Source organism: Fundulus heteroclitus, chromosome 8 (assembly GCF_011125445.2).
Source record: "Fundulus heteroclitus isolate FHET01 chromosome 8, MU-UCD_Fhet_4.1, whole genome shotgun sequence".
In the NCBI taxonomy this organism is placed as follows: Eukaryota; Metazoa; Chordata; class Actinopteri; order Cyprinodontiformes; family Fundulidae; genus Fundulus; species Fundulus heteroclitus.
The window spans coordinates 30,995,390-31,021,972 of record NC_046368.1 but is presented as its reverse complement, the minus strand read 5'-3'; the positions used below and the strand labels follow the sequence as shown (position 1 = coordinate 31,021,972).

Sequence of the window (26,583 nt, the reverse complement as noted above, 5' to 3'; positions counted from 1 at the left end):
AACAGGACCAAGAAGTTTTTAATGAAGTATTCCATTTTTCCACTTATTAAAGAGCCTCTGTTTAGGATCCTTTGATGGAAATAGGGATGGCACGATACATCAAATGATTCGAGGACCTCGATTCATAAAATTCATTGGCAAAATGATCTGCCTCAAAGCTTCGTTACATTATTTATTCAGTGCACTGTCCGGCCAGGGGGCTAATGCTAATGATAGCCTAGCCTGCTAATACAGGGATGCAAAGTGTGGGTATCCGCTATGAAGACTGAAAGCAACAGGCAAAAAGCTGCATAGAGAAAGAGACCTAAAGTTTCAACGGTGTAGGGATACTTTAAATTTAACAGAAAAAACTGCGTAGCGAGCAGCCTGGTATGGACTGAGCTTCTAGCTGCCAAAGACTTGTCCCCAACCTTTCCTCTCTTGCCTGAGTTTGTTTTGATTGGTCAACATGGCGGCAGAATTGCCAATCACGTCAGGGCCATACCACTGCACGCTTGGGCTTCTCAGTAAATGTGGTTGACCGGTGCAGCCAACTGACTGACTTAATCCCTAAAACAAAAACAAAAAAACAATGTCTATATCTGTTGTGTCCACCAGTACCGTATTTTTCAGACTATAAAGGTGCACTTAAAATCCTTAAATTTTCTCAAAAATTGATGGTGCGGACTATGCGCAGACTCCACGCATTCAGCTACTATGTGCAAAGCTCAATTTTCACGACCACGTACGCGGTGTCACACTGCGTTTGCCAGTGTTGTAGTACTCGAGTCCGAGACTCGAACTCGAGTCAGAGTCTTTAGCTAAATTTAGAGACTCGTGACTTGACTTGGACTTGCGCACTGATGACTCGAACTTGGACTCCTACATTCAGATCATTCTGACTCGGAAATTGAGAAAAAGACTCGACTTTTTTTTTAAATCATTAGGCTATAATTTTAATATGTCATTAGAATATTATTTGGTGTATGATTTTAATATCTAAATGTCGTACCGCGCACGTGACGTCACCATCTCATGAGCAACGCCCCTTGCCGCTAAGGAAGGGCAAACAGTGTGAGAGCGCATGTAGCAGCCAGCCGTTACACATGCAACAGATACAACTATATGACCGACTTTACAGCTGTTAAACTTTCACAAGAGGATGTCCAGGCTCCCATTTTACTGGTAGAACTGTGGAACAACATACCAACGTTCAGCTCAAACAATGGCTTGAGTGTCGAGGGCTCGGAAAGACTGGAAAACTGGCCAAGTTGATAGAAAGGTAAGTCGTTGTTTTTCTCCTGCTCGGCGTTCATGGTGTCATTGGCCGTTTCTTTCTGTTTGTAGTCACCGTCCAGGAATCAGTATAAATTGTCCGGCCCGCCGAACGATTTAGTCCGGTCCGGTGGCCATGCATTATCATTATCCAACGGCTGTATCTCCTCGCTGCAACGACCGATCTGAACCAGATATGTTGTGAGTAATGGGGGAAAGCTGCCGAACGCGTTTGTGGGAATCGCCCGGTGGACGGGCGGGGAAAATGCGTGATAGCATCTGCGGTGGCGGGCGGCCGGCGGTGCGCGAACCCCGCCGGCCGGCCGGAGCCGCGGCGGTGTGCGAACCCCGCCCGCCGGCCGGCACCGCGGCGGTGAGCGAACCCTGCCCGCCGGCCGGCACCGCGGCGGTGAGCGAACCCCGCCCACCGGCCGGCACCGCAGCGGTGAGCGAACCCCGCCCGCCGGCCAGAGCCGCGGCGGTGGCCAATAGGCCAGAGTGCGCTTGGCTGCGAGGGCCGATCGACGCCGCTTGCGGCTTTAACATCCTTCATATGCGGCCTATCAGCGTACCTCGAGTCACTGTTGCACGTTCCATAACAACAATGTTTAAAAACCATGGTTAGGAGACGTCTTAGACTTGGAAAAAGCAGTCGTTTTACCGAGTAAAACCAAGGGTAACTACAGCGAAAGAGTTATTAGTGCAATGGAATGTTACTGCTTCATGTCATACATCACACGTCAATAGTGACTCGACTCGGACTTGACTCGGATGAGTAGTGGACTCGACTCGGACTCGACTCGGATTTTTTTTTTAATGACTTGGACTTGACTCGGACTTGAACACTGGTGACTCGAACCTGGACTCGGACTCGAGGCATAGTGACTTGACTACAACACTGGCGTTTGCACAGCTGCTACAAGGTTGCAAGGACGCACAGCATCACGGTCCCTCTATGTTCTCACTGACAGGTGTACAGTGGGAGCCTGCTGGGAAAAAAAATGGCTCTAGGTGCTCAGCTAGCTAATCACACATTTTACCATCCGTTCCGCCGCTTCGTCCCACTGGCAGAAAGTCTGGGAATTGTAGGAATTTGACGCAAGAAATGTAAACAGTACACTCGACTATGAAGGGTAAAACGTCAGCGCGGATCCAGTGCAGCTCACACCCGCACCCGGAGTACGCTCCAGTAACAATAAACCTAGTTAGGTCAATATAAAAGTTGTTTATTTTGGCCTTATGTTAGAAACAGGGCAGCATAGTCCAGCTACTCTGTCCTCCCGACAGAGACTCATAGCTCTGTCTCACATGAGAGCGGAGTACGTGAAGGGGGCGGAGTGATATTACACACTTGGGAAGAACATTTAGTGCGTCGTATAATCCGGTGTGCCTTATGGTCGGTAAAATATGGTACATATTGTTTGTGTGAATCCTAGGCAGGTGTCTGTCTCAAAAACATTTCACCACGGTAACACGCGGTCACAATAAAAGACTCTTATGTGAAAACAGAAAGGGGTGCAGCGAATGCAGCTGTGAGCAGAGGGTGAATTTGTTAGACTAGTCAAATATTTAGATATTTTAATTAGGGCTGGGCAACGATTAAAATATTTAATCGCGATTAATCGCCCTGATTAATCGCGATTAATCGCGATTAATCGCATTGTATTTACAAACTCCAAGAATGAATTCAAAAGTAGTGTAAAGAGCACTTTTATTTTAATGTTCTGCTGCCATATGAACAAAAGTGTTGTAACATTTGTAGCACTTATTTTATACTGGATATTTTCAACCCATCTATTGAATTTAGTGCACTAGTTGATCTTTTCTTCATAAGAGAACAGCAAGCACTGCAGCCAAAATATGGCCTTTTTTGACCTGCTGTATATTAACCAGTCCCTAAGCTTGATGTATCATGAAACTGTTGACCTTTTGGGTTTTGTGGTTTTTATTTTATTATTACAATTAAATAATAATAATAATAATAATAATAATAATAATAATAATAATAATAATAATAATAATAATAATAATAATAATAATAATGTTATGTTCAGTGTTTTTTCGCTAATCCACCTCTTATATATTTCAATCCTTATGTAATTTTGTCTGTGTTGTGTGCACCTGCCTGTTGCTTTAATCCTATAAATTTCCCCGTCGTGGGATAAAAAAAGGATTAGCTAATGTTATCTTATCTTAAATAACACTTTTTAATATATGTACTGGGTTCTTTCAAGGTCTTAATTACATGTTATGTGTGGGCTCCAGTAACATCCATCCATCCATCCATCCATCCATCCATCCATCCACTGATCTACCTGGATGTTCCCTGGAGGACTGAAACGCCTCAGTCAGAGACGTCTGTGGGTCTGTCGGGGCAGTGAGAGAAGTTTCGTCTCCTCTCTCCGTTTCTGGGGCTCGACGTTTTCATGTTTTTTCACGTGCTTAGATAAATTTGTTGTGTTTCCACTGAAATGAACCGGCTTTTTACAAAACATACAGCTTGATTTCATTTACGGTATTAAAATAAAGCCAAACGGTGCTACTTCCCGTGTTCATGTTTTTTCGCTGCTGCGGTCTCTCTCAGCTGTTTGTGTGTTAAGTTTGTGTGGGAGCTGAGTGGGCGGGCCAGGCTGAGCCTGCGTGCTGATTGGCTGGCGCCGCTGAGCCATGTACGAGAGGGGAGGGGGAGCGAGAGAGTGCTGCCGTAACAGCGCGCTGCAGTCAGCGCGCGTGCTGACTGACACTGACTGAAAGCATGATGTGAGCAACATGCGTTAATGCGCGATAAAATAAATATCGCCGTTAATAGTCTAATGAATTAACGCGAAATTAACGCGTTAACTTGCCCAGCCCTAATTTTAATACATGTAGGAGAAATAAGAAACTACAGTATTATGGCCATTAATTCTGGGGGGGGGTTTAACTTCAAAATAACACAACCTGACCTTTTCTTTTATTTCCCCTTTACTAATAATTCTGTGTTACTGAATTAACCCATTGTGGGACAATAAAGGAATTTGTATCTTAAAATAAACATTTCACACATTAATGATTGCGTGGCATGTTTTCCCTGCAACCAAGAAGGGTGAGAAATAATAATGATGCTTTGGACAGGTCTTAACAATCTACCAGAGCTCCTAATTTTATCATCTCAGCTCTAATTAATCTGTAATTCTTGGATAAATTGACATACTGATGTTCGGTTGTGGAATAACTAGGACTGTTTATCAAATCTGCTTGAAGCATGCATTATATGTACACACTACACTAGCTGTAGCAAATTCAGCACCTTATATCAGTGTGGAACTACAATTAATTTACAATAATAAAAAAAACTATTGCCTAAGAGGAGTTAGCATGGCCCCACACAGCATGATTTAAACATGTGATTTACTAATTAGCCGATTGGATACAGTAAAGATTTACAGCACATGAAGAGTATTCCCTGGGACTCTCAGGACGACAGAAGCTAGCAAGTTAAAGCAGCAGTGTCACACATTTACCCAGTACAACTTCTGCAGGACGTTACCACTAATCTTCAACGACTGGGTGAAACTAATGCGGCTCCTAACAGATGGTGTGCCTCACATTCTAAACAATCGCCTAAGAGGACTGTTCGCAGTCAACCCCTTTCTGCATCATTCAGCCCTCTGCTTCCTGAAGTATAAAGTGTGGTCAAAAATGGTCATTAGCAAGTCCCACTGCCCCCTACACAGGACATTGGATAACTTGTTTTGACAGGTTTAGGATTACTGTCCATTTCCCCAATGTTACTGAATGAAAGTTAGGCCTTTCATGTTTAAAACAAAATTTAAGTATTAGCTACAAAAATGTGTTCTCTTTAGATAATTGATTGCTTACCTCCCATGCTGCCATCAAATGCAGGGATCTTATTTTGAAAGGGCAGTGCTCTGTTAGCCGCACCCCCACAAATGTGGCATGACTTAAGACATTTTTTGTTTAGATACCACTTGCATGCTCATATGAAGGTCAGCAGGAAGATTGGATGCACATTTTCTTGGAAAACCTTCATTTCATGATATTAGGAGAACATACAGTTGTTATATTACTGTTTAATATTGTGATACAGATACTAATGGTTAATACCAAATGGACTGAACTGGATTTGTTGTAATTAGATTTGAAAGCTAATCTGACTGTAATGATTCGACTGCAATATGCTCGAATGAACCAAACAAATTTCGACTGGATGGATTGTTCATTATTGACTATAAATTGGACTTTCTTTCTCCTGCAGTGTGCCTTGGGGTGAGGTTTGATGGGAACTGTCGCTACACAGATGAACAGAACTGAAATAATCTTCCTTCATCAAAGATGCATCTTTCTGCTACGTAACTTGAATGACGTTGTTTATTTGTTGAGCAATACTGAGGTGAATACTGTAACGAGATAAAGGATATAAAGCACAGCACTGTCGATATTAAAGCTTTTACAACCAAGCCAAACCCATCCCTGAATGATGAATTGAGGGGAAGTTAATCTCATAGCCCAGCTGTAAGGGGATTGCAGGTGCCCTCTGTGGGGTTATTTTTGAAAACAGGCAACACTGTACGGCTGTAGAACTGCAACTGTTGAAGTTAGGAAGTGAGACTGGCTGCCATTAGATGCTTTGGTATAAAGATGCTGTGAATCCTGATGGATGAACAGACGGGCAGGTGGCAAAGGCAGTGTGTTGACATCAAAATCAGAGTCTGCCGGAGCTGTGAGGCTTTCTGAGAAATGCAGACCATGAAGGTCTCTCCTTTAGTTGCTCTCCTTTTACAATCCCCCAAACACACACACACCTTCTCCCTTCAGTTCTCATCACCTGTTTTATTCCTCCTTTAATCAATTTCATTTCTCTCCGTCGACTAGCAAAATGCAGCAGTTCTGGCACGGTTACCACAGCAACCACAGTTGCTAGGCAACCCACAACTCTCCATCACCCGTTCCAGAAGTCTGACAGATGGAGAGGGAAAATGCCAAAGCAAAAGTGAGAGAAAGAGAGAGGTGGGGGGGGGAGACATTAGGAGAGAATAGAAACAGAAAAAGTGAAGAATAAAAATGAAGTTAGACCTACAAGGTCTGTGAGACAACTTGTGAATGACCCCCCCCACTACATGAATTCCCCTCCCTGCCTCCATCCTTCAGTGTCATATTTTATTACTTTCATTCGGAAGGCAATTAATGCTGTCATAACTCTCTCACACTCACTCTCTCTCTCTCACACACACACGCACACCAAATATCCCAACAACCACTGAGGACTGAAAGTCCCCTCACACAAAGAAAAGATCGTCACCCAGGAGTGCGGGACCAAGAGACATTAGGTCTCTTTGTTGGTCTCTTCGTGGTGGAAGCTTACCTCCTCTTAAAATCTACATTTAGCAATAAACAACCAAGTGAGAGACCATTTTGGCCCCCACCGAGTAGCGCATTACAAGCAAATCACTGCAGATCTCATCTCAAAGGAATGAGAGCTTTTTCGAGCGTTTTTAATTTGGATTGTATGATGCTGCAGATTAAAGCCTGCCTAATGAAAGCTTTGAGTCGAAAACAAAACAGAAGTCATAAACGCAGAGCAGGGCGCTTCAGTAAACTGGCCACAGCTGTGAAATCTATCATTTACTTGTATGTTAGAGTGGAAACGGTTCCCGGTTGTCGACTGTACCGTGGTAAACCCTCTCCAACACATTGGTCACCTCACTACTAGCCGGTGGTCAGGCCAGCATTTGGCGAAGCTGCAAAAATAACAACGAGGCTCGTTGACTGATCCGCTCTGACATGCACTCCTACGGCAGAGAAACTAAGACACCTGCTGCCGAGCCGTTTCACTGAAGCCCACAGACAGGATCTCCAGACGCCGATCACAATCATTTAAATGCAGGCATTAAAATTAAATGCTACATATAGGCTAGAAAACAGTGCAGCAGAATAAGGTGTTCAGAATACCTTGTAGCAAGAGTTTCTGCAGATGGTCTCATGTTTCTAGACATCTGATGCAGCTCCAGTGTTCAATACACCTGCAGCAGATTCCTACCCAACATTTCCACGCAGCGCCGTTTAAGGACAAAACCTACGGAAAAGGATGTTTTCCCTCTTCGTGAAACATCCAAGTTGGTGGCTAATGTTTCAGCCGCCCTTTTGTGAAGGAGGACCGATCCTGCCATAAGTCAATAAAAAAATAGAAAAATAGCTTAATAAATTAAGTGGTCTCCCTAAAATACTTTTTAAAAATGAAAAAATTTAATTAATTTTAACAAAATATTCAGTAACTGCTCAGAAGAGCTGAGCTGCATGGTGGCAGCCCTGTTGCCTTGCAGTAAGAAGGTCTGGGGTTTAAATCCTGGCCCAGTGTCTTTCTGCATGGAGTCTGCATGTTCTCCCTGTGCATGCGTGGGTTCTCTCTGGGTTCTCCAGCCTCCTCCCACAGTCCAACAACATGGCTGTTAGGCTAATTGGCCTCTCTAAATTGCCCTTAGGTACGATTGTGTGTAGTTGTTTGTCCTGTGTCTCTCAGATGAACTGGCTGCACATTTTTATTACTGCAGATAGTCTCCTAACCCAAACAGGAATTGGTCTCTGGCAGAAAATTTAGTTTTAAGCTGATGATTATAGTGTAAATAAAGGGTAATACAGGAATATTCCAGCTCAGATATGAATGAAGTGGCATTTAGATCTTGATTAAATATCCAGTGTTATTTGGGATCTAGTTTGTCAACGATAAGGCTCAGAACAGTTCTGCTCTGATCACCAGAACGGGTCTGGACCCATATGTCTCTACAGCTAAGCTGATTTCACGTTCAGAGGAACCTGTAGAGTATAACACTGACATACATTTCATTTTGACTATGAAAACAAGCCCCAATAGACTACATTATCCTTCCCTAATCCAAGATGTGTTTGATGTAATCACTTATCTGTTGAATTTAGACACTTTTTAATGCCAAATCAGAATGCTAACTTTGTTATTCTGCGCCACCCAGGAATAAATAAAGAGTACCTGAATTTCATTCTATTAGAAGTGCATCAATGCACAACTGGTGACGCAGGAGAGAATTTTGAAATAAAGAGATCTCTATGCCCCAGATGCGTGACATGTCTGCTTCATGTTGGCAACATGAAAACTGGATCAAGGTTAACTGAGGCAAAACAAAAAGTAAATCCCATATACATCTGTGATACAGGTCATAGTGCTCCTAAATGCAACACAAACAAAGGATCCAAGTGTGAGTCCTCTGGAAAGATTCCAAAGATGCAGAGCTCTGAATGCCTTACGAGAGTAGATGTTGTGGAGGTTTCAGGTAGGAGGCCGTTTTTGGAGGTTTAAGCTAACTGAAGAGGTCAGCGTGTGTGAAATTAGGAAGATGTGCTGAGATCTCAGTTTTCTGCAGCAGTGGCGGTCATGTGAGTTGATCATAGTAAAAAGAGGGGGAGTAAGAGTGAGTCCCTCGCTGCACTGCAGGTTTCCCTTTTAGTCATGCACGCCTATCGTCCAAAGACTGTTTGAAACAAAGAACCCAAGGCGCTTCTGACAGGTTTCTACTCATTCTTCCTCTAAATGTCGTATAATCTGATATACAGTTTAGAGCGTGTAAATAATTAGTCATTTTAGTTTGTAAAGCTAAAGTTCAGATTTGTTGATCATGTTGAAGCTGATACACAAGCTGCCACCTCCACTGCTCAAGAAGGTTGTTGGGTTTTTTTTTTTTTGAAAGCACCCAAACAGCTACCTCCTCATGCCACAGAAACATGCAAATCTACACATTTAAATATCAAATATGTAAGACAAGCTCACTGGCCCAAAACTGTTTGCTAAAGCTTCTGGCACCACGACTTCAAACAGGTTGACATTCTCCGACATCAGTTATTGGAATAACTGGAGAATTTGCTCCCCTGGTAACCAAGACTGACAGGTTTTGTGCTCAGTTACTGATCTTTAGCCATTACATTACTAATAATTAACAGCATTCAACCTTTTTACACCACTTCAAGCAGAGTTGGGGCTGTACCCATCTTTGCAATAAAATGTTTTTCCTGGAATATAACCATGACTTTCCCTACAAACTGAATCATTATCTCAAGTAGTTCACGTTTCCAACAGCATCATTTCAAAATAAGAGCTTCGTCCAGCCTAATATTTGGAAGACAAAAAGCTCAACTTGCATTTAGATGTGCTCGATTGCTAAATCTTTTTTTTGGTGGAGCGATTGTAGCCAGCGGTGAACTTAAATGACCAGAGGGTAACTGTTTATCAGTGCAAAGACACGGTCCCCTATCAGAAGGTACGGAGAGATATCTAGTAGTTTCTTTAGCATTTTGGCTGCTGTGACCCTCTGTGTGTGTCCTTAGCAGGTCATTCAGGGTCATCTCCAAACACCAGTCACACCCGCAAACTCTTGAAACATCCGTCGAAGCGAGTTGGAAGTCTAGTGAAGACTTTACTGGTATGTAATGATTGAGATTTCAAAGGACAGCGTTTCTTCCATCTGTGCTTCCTCTGCAATAACCTCAGACACTAGCTTCATCTCCCTAATACTGAAAACAGTGTTCTAACCAACTTGATATTAGTTGGTAAGAGTGTTGATATTAGCACATGCTAGCAACATTGCTATGATACTTTCCTTTATTTGAGTCTGTTAGACACAAAGATGTGAAAGGCGTACATTTAAACAAAGGTCTGGGAGTCTGATTAGGAAAAATGAAGAGAAGAATCAAACATGGGTCACATTTAGACAGAGATGCTAGATGTGGGCCTCTGAAACATGTAGTGTGGACTTAGTGAAGAGTCAGACCACCATAAACTGGACCGCTTGGTTCGAGGTGGTTTTAGATATTCAAGTTTTCGTACCTGACACTGAAGGGTGACTGACTGACTGGACTATAACAGCCTATATAATGTGACTTTAAGATGGATTGAGAGTTAATGAATTGGACAGGGCTGGAATTAAATGTGGACTATTTAAATATGGATGAACTGAACCTGTTTGACTTGTAAAGTGCCTTGCAATGATTTTCGCTTGGTGCTACATGATAGAAATGGAATAAAACTGAATTGCATGTTGCACGGATGTATAATCCTTCAAGTTTAGTTATTATCTGGGGTGAGGGGGGGGGGGGGCATATGAATACTCTCCACATGCTGTTTTCTGAAGAGCTATAACCCATTTTGGAGAAAATGTCACCAAGAAAATACCATCCACTAATTGTATTGAGAGAAATCCATCTTCAGTGCATGTTCTGACCAGAAAGGAGAGGATGGAGGAGATGACACTGAACACAACAGGCAGAAATGAAATGAGTGTTAAGCCTGACGGAGAGAGAGAGGAGCTGAAGACGAAGATGGAGCGAGGGACAATTAACACAGCCTATTCTCATGGGGCGGGGGGGTGAGAAGAGTAAGTAAACCCAGCACAAGCCTGCAGGGTGGCTGTGGTCCCCTGGTACGCCACAACCGCTGGCACCCAGCCCTGAATAGAAACACTCTGAGGGGAGAGGGGGACGGCTTCCACCCGGCCAGCCAGAGGACGCAGGGATCAGAACGCTGTGCACTGAGCCAGCAAAACAAACCACTGACTTCTGAAATCTGTCTCACAACAACAACAACAACAACAACGGTGGAGATCAAGAACTCTGTTCCAAAGAGAGGCCCTCTGGTGACACCAGGAATCATGGCTCAAGGTGCACCGGTCACCCTATTGGGCTTGGGTCTGACCCTGAGGTTCAACTATCTGCTCACGTGATGCTTTCCAATACAGGACCTTTAATCAATTAGATTGATAAAACAATGCATTAGTATAAAAGACACTTTTAGCTCTGCAAGTTGGTCCACATTTATTGTTTTGATGAAAAATCATTAAATCCTCATCGGATCATAAGAATGATCCGTTTCCCCGGTTCTCCTCGACATCTACAGAGCTGCTCTCTGCCACCGAATCGACTGGAACAAATCTGCACATCGCTCTTATTCTTAGGATATTTGCTGCAGGCCTCAAAGAAGAGACCTCATGCTGTCGGTACCTAAAACAATGAAGTTCTTCGACTTACTGACTGAGTGCGTATTAGTGCGTTTTGGCGAAGCTGCATCTCTCTGTCAACTCTCCACTGTCTTAGAAGGAAGCAATCCTGAGTCAACAGCCCGCTCCCTCTGCAACAGGCAGTCTGTCTGGCAGCAATACCAACGCTTTTATATCCCACCCTCTCCATTTATTGGCACCTCTGTTAACGATGATGAAATAGTTTTTAAATCACTTCATCTTTCCTAATATGTATTTCAACCTCCCTTGCATTGGCCCTTGATTAAGGTACCTTGCTTGAATGGCATGTTCTCTTACCTTTCCCATTTTGAGGAATCGCTAATTTAAAAAGAGCACTTGACTGAAACATATTTACATGCAAGAGAAAAAACTGTGGAAAATTTTAAACTGTATTAAAAATGCTTCAGACAGATTTGTGCATTATTAATATAAACAGTTTATTGATCCTAACCTGGGTTATTTTCCCACCGAATAAATGTAGTCAAATAGTTACATTACTTTTTTTAGTTCCTTGTGCAAAACCATGCTAATGCATGATAGCTTATTTATTTTTAAACCATTTTCCAATACATATGGAAGGTGCTTTTTATTTAAAATGTGAATGGAAAATCTAATTGTTTGCGTCAAGGCAAATAAACACAACGGAGGATGGAAGAAGAGGACTGCTTGTTTAATGGACTGCAGAATGAAATGCGGCTAAATGTTCAGATTTAGGCCAAGTTATGAATGGCCATCAAAGCAGTGGTCAGAAACAGGAAAAAAGAGGAAAGGGGACTGAATGATACTGATGTTGTGAGACTTCCTCCTATATCTTGAAATGTAAGACATCCTTTTTTCCCCTTAAAAAAACAGTGAGACTTACCAATTTTCTGGTTGAAAATCTTGTCAAAAGCGAGTTCATCTCTCTCCTCCAGGTACTTCTGCATCACGCTGCGAATACTGTGAAAACAGGAAGGAGAAGCATTAATTGGTGTGCATTATCAAAGCCTCAGGAACTGTCTTCCAGCTTCGTCCCGGATCCTGACCCAGGTTTGAAACTCTCCCTGCCACCCGCCCCCTGACAGGGAGGAACTGCGGGGAGGGAACAGGGACACACGGGAGGCTTCTGAGGGGACCTGGAGAGAGACAAGCTATCCTGGGACTGGGTGTTAATGAGAAGAAGCCAAAAGAGAATGAATCAATTAACACCGTTCCTCAAAGGCCCATTAACACTTTATCAGCACCCTACACAGAGCAGGAAAGCTAGAGCGAGGTTTTACCTGCAAACACTGCAGCAGGCAACACACCATGCGGCTGAACAGCCAATGATCTGCTTTATAATAGCACCAACCACTTAGTGCATGACAGAAGTTTCCTCTTAAAGGATGACGGCTGCTGACAACCCTTTAGGTTTCTCAACATTTTTGCTTTATGATGCGTTGGTCCAAGTTTCAGACCCCTGCCCAGACTGTGGTTGTTTGGAAGAGGGTTTGCTGCTCAATGTTTGTATTTGTGGGGGAAATTTAAAATCCAAAATTTAGGTGACCGTCTTCCAAACGGTCGGATGTCTAAAACGACTTGTAGAATATTTAAAAACTACACGCTGAAACCGATCACAAACATCTGAAGGAAAGGCATCCCAGAATGCATTGGTCTGAACCCTTTCAGTGAGTTCTGCCTCAGACAATACGACCTGCCAACGATCCGCTGACCCAACCCCGCCTTTTTCAATGCAGCTTTGCCAAAGCCGCCCTGCCTTCCATTTTCTGTCACAGTTTGGTTTGAAGGTGCCACCAAATGTCACAGGTTAATGTTAAACAAAGACTTTTTCATCTGTTCTCCCATTAGAAAAGTCCTCTGCCTGAAAACCATTTTATGCACTCAAAACATTAAAACCAACATGTGTACACAAAGGTATTTTACAGTACTCCACCTGCCACTGAGATGCCATCACAACTGCTCATAAATCATTCATAGCTACAAATGTGACTGTGATCTATAGCTGCGCAATACTACTAGATAATAGAGTGAGCTCCTGAGAAAGTGGTGGAAGCTAACAGCTAGCCAGGCATACTCCACCTGTTTGAGCCAAGATGGTTGAAACCAGCTCAGAATCAAAACCTTTAGACCAGTGGAATGTAATCTGCCATGTTGGTGGGTGTTAACAGTTTTTCATATTACTTCACAACAGACCTTAGTTAGGTTTTGAGCTGTTTAGTTCAGTCGAACATCCTCTCTGTTCCTAAGGATAGGATGACTGAGCCTTTCGGCTTTCTCAATCCGCCATATCAGCAGCGACTTAGCACCACCAAAAACCGTGTGAACAGCTACTTCACAGAAACGTTACGCTTACAGACGCACTAAAGGCTTTACATTACAGAAGGGGCCGATCCGGCATCAGTAGCAGATTCCAAAACAAAATGTATTTTCTGGATCGTAACATTTCCAATCCATAAGCTACATCTGTGCTTCAATGTTTTCAGCTGAAAAGTCTCCAGAGTCTCTGCCGGCTGCTCTGCTAACTGTGGGAAGGATTTCCTGAACGGAGCGGTGACTCCGCCTCTCATGATGCGACCCCCTTCCCTTCATGATGATAGCCTACCTTACCCTGCTGATACGTGGAGTGAGGTCATCAGCTTTGGAGGGAGACATCGACGTGATAAACCAAGCGCAGAAAAAAGGAGAACGTTTTAAAGGTGTAGGGTCACTTTAAACTCAACATCAAAGAATAATGCATAGTGAGCCGGCTGGTATCGACTGAGCTTCTATCTTAGCTCTGCTGTGGAATCGGACAAGAACAGTAAGACTAAGCCTGAAGCCACAGGTAAATGTGAGAAGCTGCAGGTTCTCCTCCCCAATGAACTCGCTCATTGGAGGGTGCCCTCTCTATAAAGCCTAGCTGCCCAGACCAATCTGTCTCTTTGGCCTGCTGCTCGTCGGCAGCACCGGACAGGAACCCTGTTCGTTGGTCCTCGTCAGGACGCGTGCACGACATCGAAATTTCATATGCATCAATTTTAAGCAAGTGATCTCACCGATCCCTCACCCAATTCAGAGAAGACAAGAAGCTTCAGTGGCTCCCCGTTAAATCTCGCACCATCTTTAAAATTCTTCTACTCCCTTTAAAAACCATTTACAATCTCGCTCCTCCATATCCATACGACCCACAGGTCTCCATTCCACTTCCTCCCTCTGACCATCTCACCTCCATGGGGAGCAGGGCCAGCAGTCGCTTTGCTACTCAGCATCACTTGTCTCTCACTGTGCAAAAGCGGCCTGAAATCCCACCTCTTTAGAGCAGCCCATCTTTAACTGCTCCTGGTGTACAATGGTCTTAATCTCTCCTTTTTTCGGACTTCTAGTTTAATGTTTCGATTGTATGTTTGCTTTTAGCTGTACGGCATCCTTGAGAGTCCTGAAAAGCCCTTCTCAATAAAATCAGGGTTTATGTATTATAAGCCTTCAGGAGGAAGAAAGAGAAAAATGTGGACAAATCACGACAGAAATTCATTGCGATATTTAGCAATATCACCACAACATCTTTCCTTATATCATGGAGCCCTAGTTCAATTATATGCTTAACATTGTATGCCTTTATTTATCAATAACTAAGGTTGCAATGGAAATGGTCTCACTTTGGGAAGGCCAAATCACACAACTGGACAGAAACTTGCTGGCCACAGACCTACAGAAATGTCTGCCTCTACTTTGTCTCTAACCAGAAGAAACAAGATGGTGGCTCCAGCAGTGGTCAGCTCAAGCCATCTATAAAACACAGCGGGGTCACAGTCATGGTCTGGGGCTGCTCATCAGGCTGTTGCGTTTTGTTCTCCGTGCTTCTGGAACCGTGAACCCAGAGGAGGTCTAGTTAAATTCAGACGCAGCGTTGAGGTGCGACCAGAGAAGCATCTGATTGAAAGCGGTTTCGGGTTTCAGCACGGGGATGACCCCAAACCACCTGCTAATGCAGTAAAAATCGGACATAAATAGAAAAACACACAATGGAGCGCTGTGAGTCATGGATTGGTCTCCCTGGAGTCCGGGCCTTAACATTATTAAAGCAGTGTGGGCTCATCTAGACAGAAAGGCAAACATCAAAAGAGCTTTGAAATATTCTCCACAACTATTTCCCAAGACAAAAAAAATCTATAACAGGTTCCTTAAATAATTTATGGTGTGTTTTTAAAAAAAACAAAGACTTCCCCATCACTACAGCACATAGATTTATATAAAATGCCATTTCCTTCCATTTTCTGCCTGGTGCTACAAACAGAAACGGAGGCGAGAGCGACTGAAGACATTTGAGCAGAAGTGCGTTTCAACACTGCAACGAGGCAGACGTCTGACTTCTTCTTACTGGACCTCTGTGACAGCAGACCCTGGCTGACGGCGCGGAGAGCACAGATGGGCGCAACCCGTTTGGTGAACACTGGATGCAACGTTTCAGCTTCAGCCACAGCTGCCGAGACGAGAAGTGAGGAAGTAAACACTTCCTCTTCAGACCAGAACTTCTTGCCCCACTGAATCATTAGCAGCTGACTAGATTATTTGTGTGAAACCAGCCCCGCACACCACAAAGACTAACGTTTACTCTGACTGTCCAGCATTATGAGGCATTAAAACACACATCTGTGTAGCTTTTGGGGGAAGCCCTGACGATGAATATGTATATTCCAGCCATAGGTGGGGCATTAAAAGCATTCAGACCAGCCAAGCAGATATTCTGCCTTTAGCTGCTACCATGTTGACGTGACGCTCCCCTGTTTAAAGGCCTGAACTGCCATTTTCTGTGCATTATTGGCAGCATTTAAGCTAAGCAGAGCTCAGCTGGAAACAACAGCGGCCGCATTCCATCAACATTTGCTTATGGGGGCAAATGACCGCGACGGGGAGCGAAACCAAGAGGCTCCTGCTGTGACAGCGTGGCTTGAGTGACAGACTGCCTGCCGGCCCGCAGTGATAAATAAAGGCTGCACTGCCTGCAGCGCATTGACATGATGTTGAGAGTTTATGAGTGGTGGGCAGTGACCAGAGCCCGGATGTAGCACTCCTTCTGGTGTTGATGCGTTCGGAGACGCCGTACGCAGAGAGCTTAAACAATCAGGAGCGACACGCAGAGCTGAGCCTAATAAAGCATGCGTTCGTTCGCCGTCGCTGTCCAACGTTGAAGCGCTCTCCTACACTCGTCAATCATCCAAGCAATGTCAGCCAATTTATTCACTACAGTGGAGAAATCCCTCCTCCCTGTTCTGCTGTTTGGAGACATTATTTAAATGCAGCATTTCCATCAACGCATGCTAATGTAAACAAACAGCATGTTGCCTCACGAAGGAGCTCTGGTACCGACAGCAAAGCAAGCTCCTGAACTCTGATCTTATGTCTAAAAATCTAACAGGAGCACGCTGGAAAGTAATTATCAAGGAGACTGATTTAAAGCTGGGAGTAGCATTGGACGGGCCTTGAACCATGGCGCTGTTCCGGCTCGGGATGCGGCGGCGGACTTCATCGCCATCAGCTAGGTTGCCACACCATTCCAGGGTCCTGACCAGGACGCTGTTTTCAGCGTTAACGGCGGAGCTAGCATCGGCTTATGTGGTTAGGGAGGTTTATGACTACGCTGATGCACGTTCAAGAGCTTTACCGACCTTTCCATGTTGCTCTCAAATATCCATGTTGTACTGCTCTGTGTCTAAAATGGTAGAGCAACAACCAATCGATTAAAAATTGACAATTAAAAGCATCTGCAACGAGTTTCATCATTGATTCGTTGTGTCGTGCGACTGATGCGTCATTCGCCATGTCGCGGAGCCGTTTACCGTACCCGTAGAGCATCGTCAACACTGACTGGCTGCAGAGCCAGTTGAACACAGCGAGGTGGAGACGGTATTTTCAAACACTGATTTTTTTTTTGCAGTAAATTCTACCAATGATGACAGAGAACACGGCTTGAACCAAGTCCTCAAAAGATAGGAAGCATGTCTCGCTTCACAAAACATGAGATTTGACTTGGTACGGGAACGCCGCAGTGATCCAGGAGCTGAAAGAACATGGAGTCATTGATGAGGGCGATGGGAGCTCAACTGGAGGGTGAGTCGTTATATCCGATGTTTGTTCTGTTTCAAAGTGAGAAAACGCCGACAGTACTTGGCTCATGGTCTGTAAGTGGAGTTCTGCCGGCCAAAGTCGTGATTCAGGGTACCACCTTAACGTCAGCCTGCCTGATAGCTCGTCTAATGCGGCTATTAGCTTGTTAATGACAGGAGTTTGTTTACATGCGCAACATTCCCTGACTGGCCTGAAATGTGTTCGGATTAAAAGGATAGAAAGTATTCCGAAAGCAGAATTTATATGGGCTGAAAATCATATAATCTGAACATAAAGCGCGTTTTTTTGCACCAAGATTTATTCAAAGGAGAGACTGACGTTAGCAGAGTTGTTGAATTGTCAAGAAACCACTATTTCATTCTGGTGGTAATAATTTGTTGATTAAGCTTTAAGTTTTAACTTGATGGCAAAGTCTGAGCTAAGGTTCTGTATGGGAGAGAGGAGCAGGACTCTAAACTAACTTTTCAAGAATCAAGAGTCTTCATTGTTGTTCTGTAACCATAATGAAATTTTAGTGAGACATTCAGAATGATGAGAGGCAGAGCCAAATTATAAACACTTACAGAAAAACAAGACATAAGCATCCCTAAGGACACCCTCAACAATTTTTAAATCCTCCGAACAAATAAAAAGTATTAAATATCTAACACCTTTTTTGACTCGTCAAAGAAAAATTTGAAAAACTTCTAAACGTTCTTGGATGTAAAATATGTAGAAGGACAAATGCAGGATGAAGTATTTACATCAAATTCAGCTGGTGCTGAAACAGTCTATGAAATGGGCTGCTGGTTTATTTGATTGTCAGAAGTGTTTAGTGTTTTTTGCTCTGGTTTCATTGTTCTGGCCAATCTTGTTCCCTAGGTGCACTAAAGGGTGAGATTCAACTAAGCCGCATTTGAGTTTTACAGCTTCACTACTGTTGTGTTAAATCAATGATCATATAGACAAAATTGACTATTAAATGATTGACTTACTATCTAGTCAACATAAACGTCTTTATTTGAAGCAAAAATATTTATTACCTAATATAATTGTAACAGAACACCTAAGTAGAATTTTTTTTGTGCGCTTATTTGGTCTCAGTTCAAACGTTCTATTTTGGAAAAAAAAAATAATGGTTAGTTGCAGCCCTACCAATGAGCATAATGGTCTAATGTCAGCATAGATTTTGAAAACTTTTGGTGTAACAGTCCAGTACGCTGAAATGCGCTGGCGGCACTTTTAGCTACATTATCTTCAGTTTGGGTTTGATGGGTTGTCTTTAAAATCTGACTGATATCTGACCTTCCGATGCTGGTTAGCTGTTTGGTGGCAAAGGACTAGTGAGGACTGCCTGTAGGATGTGGAATCCATCATGTAATTACACAATTATTATCAAGACAGTTTGAAACTTGTAATCTTTCTCTCTTCTGACAACTGGAAGTGGATTAGGCCGAGAGGGGTCATCGACTTCCTGTTCTGATGGGGCGGGGCGTAGATGTCATAATATGACCATACAGTATGGTTAAAGTTTTACATTTATTTGGTGAGAATGTAAAGTTTCAGTCCACACGAGTTTCAGGCTAGGCGATCTAAAAAAAAACTCCCTTTTTTTTACTTTTTATATTTATTTATTTTGGGGGTTTGTTTTTATTTATGCATACACGGGTGAACAATGAACACCTACAGAGACAGGCGCAACATTACATGCAGGTGACAAGAATGACACTGTTCAATCAGAACAATCCAGATAAGATTCCTGGTATCTCAGTCTAAGAAGTTTAGATGTTGAAATAGAGAAGATCATATACGGTCCAGGTTTCAAGAGAAAAGAGCTAAATAGTCTTTAAGCACAAGCAGAAATGTGAGAAGCAGAAACCAACTTCTGTAACAACAGTCAGTTGAGGTCTTTTTACGACGCTTACAAATTGTCTATTTCTGGTCTGTTGTATCTGTAATTTTTTTTCTAACTAGCAACAAAATGCAGAGAACAGAAAGAAAACAGATTGATGAACTACTTTCTTTCTTATTTGAAACCAGAAAGGCTCAAACATGGATTCAGGGTTTACGGCTTAGTGTATAAAACCCTATTGGCAAAAGTTTTGAATTATTAGCAGATGAAGTTGTAAGCTGTCTGCAAAAGAAGCACCATTCAAGGCAAATTTCCTTTTAACAAGAAATACAGGCTTTTTATTACTGAAGCCAAGCGGTCTCCTTTTACTAATCCTAAACCTACGAATGTTCCTTTTACAAGGTCGTAGTGACAAAACAAATGCCGTCAATCCTCAGTGTACCATTTTTATCTTTTTGTTAAAGTTGCATTTGGTGTAACCCCTGGAACTCATCCCAAGACGCGCACTGACTCAGAAAACACTGACAGCTGTGTGAATCATTCTTCTTCCTAAATATGCGAGCAAAATAAACAAGAGAAATGTTTGACTTGCAACAGCTTTTGGATTTTACATTGCCATTTCACCATGTCAAATACACCATTGTTTAACACATGTGATCTGACTTCATTGCAAAATACGCCTGTGAGAGAAAAAAAAAATAATCATATATATATATATATATATATATATATATATATATATATATATATATATATATATATATATATATATATATATATATATATATATATAAATAAATTAGATAGGCATCTCTTCTCACAACAACAGCAATTACAAATGTCTTAGTTGTCTTGAGCTGACAACTGTAATGTAAATGACCATTTATGTAAAACACTGAACAACATGCAGACCAGTGATATTTTCAGCTACTTCCATTCACCACCACCACAGATCACATCAGTTCCCCTTCTGCAACACGGCAAATACTAGAGATCTTTGTAGTTGACTATATTTTCAGCTTGAACGTGACTTCCATCCGTGAGGAAGTTTATAGGTGCTGAAAATAGCGGTTCTCTTCTTCCTCAGCGTTAACAGGGGGTGTTGCAGAACTCACTAACTTGTTGGCCAAGTGGAAAGACAGGTTGGGCTTCCTGAAGTCCAAAGCTGTTGGAAACAGCTAAACTCACAGTGCAAGACTCAACATCCAGGATACGTCCATTTGATTTTGTTCATGCTTTTCTGTTTAATGCCTAGAACTTCTAGGACCGGTCAGAAAAAAACTGTTTTCAAAGCTAAAATCTAAAGAAAATGTATGTTTTTTAACCAAAACAATTGTTGATATTAGTTAATCAGACTAATGTTAGACTTTTTGGGATTCAGAAGAAAGAACAATTGTGTCATTTATATCATTTTGTCACATTTAAAAAATGTGAAAACGTACTAAGAGATTGTGAAGTTTCCAAAGCCCAAAGTTCTGCATATGAAAACAAAATAAAAAAACATCTGCAACGCCCTTAAAGTTGCGTAAATGTGTGATTCTTTAACTTCACAGACGTCGACAAGGGGCCCTTTCAAATCACTCTGAGGTGCCGCCTTTTCATCTCAGCGGGACTTTTGAACGGTCACAAGGTGAAGAAAATCCATCCCTATGAGCCGCGAAGGACGACAGCCATACCAGAGTTGGTGAGCGAGTGTGAAGTGGGGGGGAAATCCAAGAAGTTCTCATTAGAACCATCACACAGCTGCTTTTAACACTAGAATTACCAGAGAAGGGTCATTTAACATTTCTACCTTTGGAGCCCAGAGACGGGTCGACTGACCTGAAGGATTTTAATTAGCATCCTATAAGCAGTTGTGAACCGGTGCTTTTGTTCTGTAAATAAGGCCATTACTGGTGCACCAAAGGAAGGGGGAAGCTTAACTCCCTACTAACTGCCAGGTACAGCTGTGAGCAATGACCAGAAGTATTTGTGTCTAAGTCAAGAGGACTGAAATTCCAGCATGAGAAATAGACAAAGGTATAAGAGGCAATGGCAATTTGGACAATTTGGTATTCGTACTACTTGAACTGTTTTGCATTTTGTTAAATTATGATTACAAACATCAGTGTATTTCATTGGTATTTTATGACATTGACTCGTACAAATTAGTGCATAATTGTAATGTGAATAGAAAAGGATCTGTGGTTTAAAAAGTGGTTTTCAAAGGCAAATCTGAAAAAGTGTGGACTGCATTTGTATTCAGGGCCTGACAATCCTAGATTAAAAAAAAATTGCTTAATTACTAAATTCTAGTCAACACAAAACTTACTGTTCGATTGAAACAATAAGCTTGTTATTGTTCGATTGAAATCGGAAAGAGAGGGGCATACTTAGACATGACCAGGACAGGGTATCACTCAGACAAACATCTCCTTCTTTAAAATAATTTTCAGAACTACCTTGTTTGTGATGGTAGCACAGAGTAGGCTTATTTTTCTACCCTGACTCCCAAGCAGCTAGTTGATTTATAATATAACATACATACATAATAAACCATACACGATGGTTTTAGAGATTTTGTATCCCAAAAATGCTGCACTTTGCTAATAACAAACAATTGTTTATTATTATAGTATTTAGTTTTATCCACACTGCAGGGTAATAGTTGTAAAGTGATAGTGTTGGTTGCTTTTATTCTTTGGGGGATGCTATATTCACTAGATACGGGGAAACTGGTCAGAGTAAAAAAAGGGGACCTTGTTAAATGCAGTGCAATTATAATCTAATGAAATAAAAGTTGTTTTCTTGGGTGTTCTGATGTATGAAATCAGCAAACAGCTCCTTAATTTTCAAGGAAAACTTGTAAGGTAAACACGGGTTGCCTACAGTAAAATGTGTCTTTTTTTATTATTATTATTTAACCCCATCCAATGATAGTCCTGCAGTAACTTTGAATGCCAACCCGTATTGCTAATTTGGTTAGTTTTCTACTGTAGAGCTGCCTCCATCATAGATCGCACCCACCCCCAACATGGACTATTCACACGTACCTTCTGGCCTGACAGTACAGAAGTGCGGAAAGCTTTTGTGAGTTCGGCTCTCCTCCCCCCTTGCCGATTCCTCAGGCAATGGCCCTATTTACAATTGAACAAGGGATGCTAATTTGAGCCACCAGAGTCGTCAGTTTGGACTCAGGGTCTTTTGACCCTCTTTCAGGACTTCAGGGGGGAGGTCGAAAACCCTGGTAATGCTAGTGTTAACGGTCCGGTTTTAATATGTAAAAACATATGATCACAGGCTATTAAGCAGCTGACTGCTCAGCACACTTTTACAGCCATGGCTGTAGTAGAGCCAACTCAAACGGTATGGAACGATCTTAAAGTTCTTAGCCATGGTGTCTGGGCTTACCGTCTTTGGGGGTGTCTCCAAGGCATAGGATGGGCTCACATCTTAATCGCAAATGCATCGCAAGTCAACACAGCTCAAAAACCAGCAAATGAGCATATTTTGCTCTGCTAAACTCTGCTTTAACCAAAGCATGAAGAGTCGGGGCGTGAGCAACACCATCACACCAACCCACAGCAAAAAAGAGAAGGGCAGACAAGGGAAGAAAAGTGCCTTAAATATTAAATGTCGCATGGGAAAGGTTTATTAACGTGGCTTTTTCTTCTATGGTTTTGTTTCATGTAACACTTGATTTGTTTACTTTTGCAAATTTATAGCAGCAGTAAACATGTTGTCATGGCCAAGGACTAAGGATCTATGAGAACAGGAAGATGGAAACTCATTCACAGGGAACTTTAAATATATTTATGGCAGTTGTCCAAATATCTTCCTGGAAATAAAGACATTTAGGAGAATCCTTTCATCTCCACACTTCTTTCCCTACATTTCTGGTTGGTCATATGCCGTTATGGTCTCTGCATGTTAAGGAGCAGACTGGATCTAAGAGAAAAGTGTTTTTCTTCCGACTGTATGAGAAAGCCTGCGTTAAGCACACTTAGATTAGGGTGCGCTCACATTGCCAAGAAAATATTGACTGGTGAGCCAAAATTCTTCACTGTGTCTTGGAAGCACTTTACTGAAATATGCTGCAGCTACACAAGCAATAACAAAGCAGCATTTAGGTGAAGACCCCTTTTCTGGGTCTCAAATTATTGTTAGCAGTGCTGTGTGTTGCATCTAAAGCCCCAGATCTATCGGCACGGTTTGGCCGCGCACCGCTCGGCTCCGCTCGCTCACCACCGTTTCAGGAGCGTCTTTTTCCCCCCAGAGACAGCCCGGTTCCCTCCGGCCCCGCTCAACAGCAGGGTCAAACCGAGCTGACTGGAGGGGGGAACACACGGCTTCTCAGTGATTGGCCGAAGGGAAATGAGGTGTTTTCATTTAGCGTGGTTTAAGTTTCTAATCGTTCGCCATTTCTCCCAGATTACTACAGCTATGTTTACGTAGACCATAGTAATCGGAATGGAAGGGCTGATCGGAATATCAAAGTATCATGTAAACAATCGGAATATGATGATTGGATTAAGCGCAATCGGAATGAAACCGTATTCCGAATGAGGGGGGTGGTTTATGCCGACTGATAATCCCATCAATGTGCATGTAAACTAGTCAGGCTCAAATTATTACCAATGTGGCAAACTGACCCGAGCGCGCCCGACGTAAACGTGACGTATTCCCGAGTGGTGGGAATATGTCGGGAAGCAAAACTGCCGGGGCTCCCGATAAAATCTTCTATTGAAAAAATAAATAAAAGTAACGTTTCCACCGTAATCAGAATCCGGTGCAAGTCCAGCGGGGAGCTCGGAAGACAAACTCGTATAATTCTGCTTTGTTCACTATTTCTGTTGTTCAGCAAAGACGGAAGTTCTTGTGTTTTTTTATTTAAGGGGATTGGATAGCGACGCATGTCAGTGTGGTTCTATTCTGAATAAAGCCAGGGCATATACACACACATTACGATCGGATTCATTGATTGTGTGCCCATATAAACGGTACAATCCGACTAGGATTAATCCGAATATATTTTAATCCGATTGAGAACTTTTTTGCGTGTAAATATAACTAATGTCACAAAGAGGGCGTGGGACGGACGGGGACTAAAGCCACCCCCAAATGGCTGTTTCAGGCATTTCTAAGCCGGTCAAAACACAAGCCGTGCTGAGTTAAACCGGCTAGGGAAGAGCTGAGCAGGACAAGCTAAAGTACGGTTTCATTTATCCCACAGATTGATGGTTGCTCTGGAAACTGCATGCAACAATTTACTTCGCACCAGAAGCCACTTTTGTTGCCCTCAGAAGCCCGCACCACCCACTCCTTGCAAATCAAAGCATTTCCATACCCGTCCCCGGTCAGCATGCGTGTCAGATCACAGCACAACTATAGGCCTTTTTCTGGTATTTTATGATTCTTTTTTTTTTGGCCCCTGATTATAAACATTTGAGAAACCCTTAGAAGTCATTTGGTCACTGGAATCAGGCGATTTTCAGATTGGCCAGTAGGAAACAATCAAAATCCCCATCAGTGGCCGTAGCAAACATTAGCTCCACCATTTCATGCAGTTAACATCCCTCTTCGGTATGGAAGCCCTTAATGGAAGAAGAAAGGATTATTTTCAGTAACAGGGCGGCGCTGTGGAATCAGAGAAAGAAAAAAAAAAAAAGTGCAATAAACTTCTTGAAAGGAGACGGTTGAATCTTTTTTTAAACTTAATTAAATCATTTGAATCGTTTCATTTCTGTCCATCTGATGTTTAACCTCTGTAAAATCTTGTCACATTCGTCTGGTTAACAAAGGGCTCTACTAAAAGTCTGATTGCTGGTTCAGATTGCTACTACACCTGAGGTGTAGTGATGCTGACCACACTAAATGCCAACATAAGTTAAAATTAATTAATCAGTCTTCATTTCCAACTAGTAACAGCGACTGCTCTCTCTTTCTCTCTCTCACACACACACACAGATATAATGGGATGTGGCTTTCTGCCCTTCTTGAGAGCATTTAACAACTTGGAGAGGCCATCCGAGCTGTCTCTACCTGAAGTTAGGAAAGAGTTGAAGCTCAGAAAACAGCCCATCCTCCCCAACCCTCCCCCCCATCTACACCAGCTTCCAGGGTTGCCGTCAGGTAATCTCACTTCTCTGTCAAAGGGGACTTAGCCGCGGCTTGCCGAGAATGTGGCAGCGCGGCGCGACCTGCAGAGCGCTACAGTTGGCTGCGACCCGCCACCACAACAGGCAGCACAGCCTGAAAGCTTACGAGAAGCGCGGCGAAGGCCAACGCGCGCCTACATCAGGTTCGGCAGCCTGCGTGTGCTTCTAAAGTTTGCCATCAGCTGCACACAGGAAAGCGGTTTAGCAAGTGAAGTCCGTGCGCCGCCGCTCGGCTCTCGCGCCTCGTGTTCGTCCCTCTTGATCTTTTACAAATCAAATCTTGAGTAATTCTCTGAAGCACTCAGAGTGCAATGAGTCGGGGTTGACGCAGCACAGAAAGAAAACATAATGTGACCGCAGCGTTTCTGATATAATGGAACATTACTGGGAAACCGGCCTTGGCTGAAAGGACGTTTTCATATTAATGTGAGAGTCTTGGGTGCGCTGATTTACTCAACAGCTGTGAAATAGTGCTTCTATAAGTCCATTAGGCAATGCATTTATCTGAGCAGCTTCAATATTGTGGTGTGGAATCACTAATGAGCTCATTATAGCATGTAACCTCAAAGGCCATGCTTTTTATATATATTATATATATATATATTATATATATACTCTATATATATATATATATCTATATATATAATATATATCTCTATATTATATATATATATATGGGAAAACATAGTGCCCTATGTAGGCGTCACTCTCACCTCTACACTACTTCAGGTAAACTCCCATTTGTCTTGAGGGCTTCCCCTTTTCTACCGTACTTTTACACCCCACGCCTTGTTGAAAGAAAAGCCCGGATTCATTAGATCAACCAATGCTTTGCCCGGCAAATCAAGTTTTGCATGCACGGCTGCAGAGACAGTCTGCAACTGTTGAAGCTGCAGGGCAAAAGCTGAAGGCCCAGCTTAGCGGGGGTGCGGCTGACAAAAGCAGTAAATCTGAGCAGGTAACAGGAGCGGAGTTTTCCCCAGACGCTCATTTAAAGGAGCCGTTACTGGAACCGATACTTGGGATGGGATCGGGATTTGGCTCCAACTAACTGTGCACGTCTAGTTGATCTGACCGGAAAATTACCACCAAAACACAGCACATATTACAATTATTCTAGATTATGTGCGATGGATACATGGAAGCATAATCCCTAACTTTATCAACCTCAGATTCAGACGTCTTCACATTTTTCTTCTCTGGATGGATGGTCTAGAACAGTGGGGGAAGCAGACGCCGG

At 42.8% G+C, this 26,583-nt stretch overlaps 1 protein-coding gene across 4 annotated transcripts in view; it reads right to left on the bottom strand.

Moving 5' to 3' along the window:
• Positions 1-26,583, bottom strand: part of grk3 (G protein-coupled receptor kinase 3) — a 122,817-nt gene that overhangs the window by 59,175 nt on the left and 37,059 nt on the right. For 2 of the 4 annotated variants that reach the window (XM_036140563.1, XM_036140565.1), the window contains exon 2: positions 12,154-12,230. The exons of the other annotated variants lie outside the window; for them this stretch is intronic. In XM_036140563.1, coding sequence (XP_035996456.1) covers positions 12,154-12,230 — 77 coding nt within the window. The remainder of the gene's footprint in view (positions 1-12,153; positions 12,231-26,583) is intronic. 4 annotated transcript variants of the gene reach the window in all.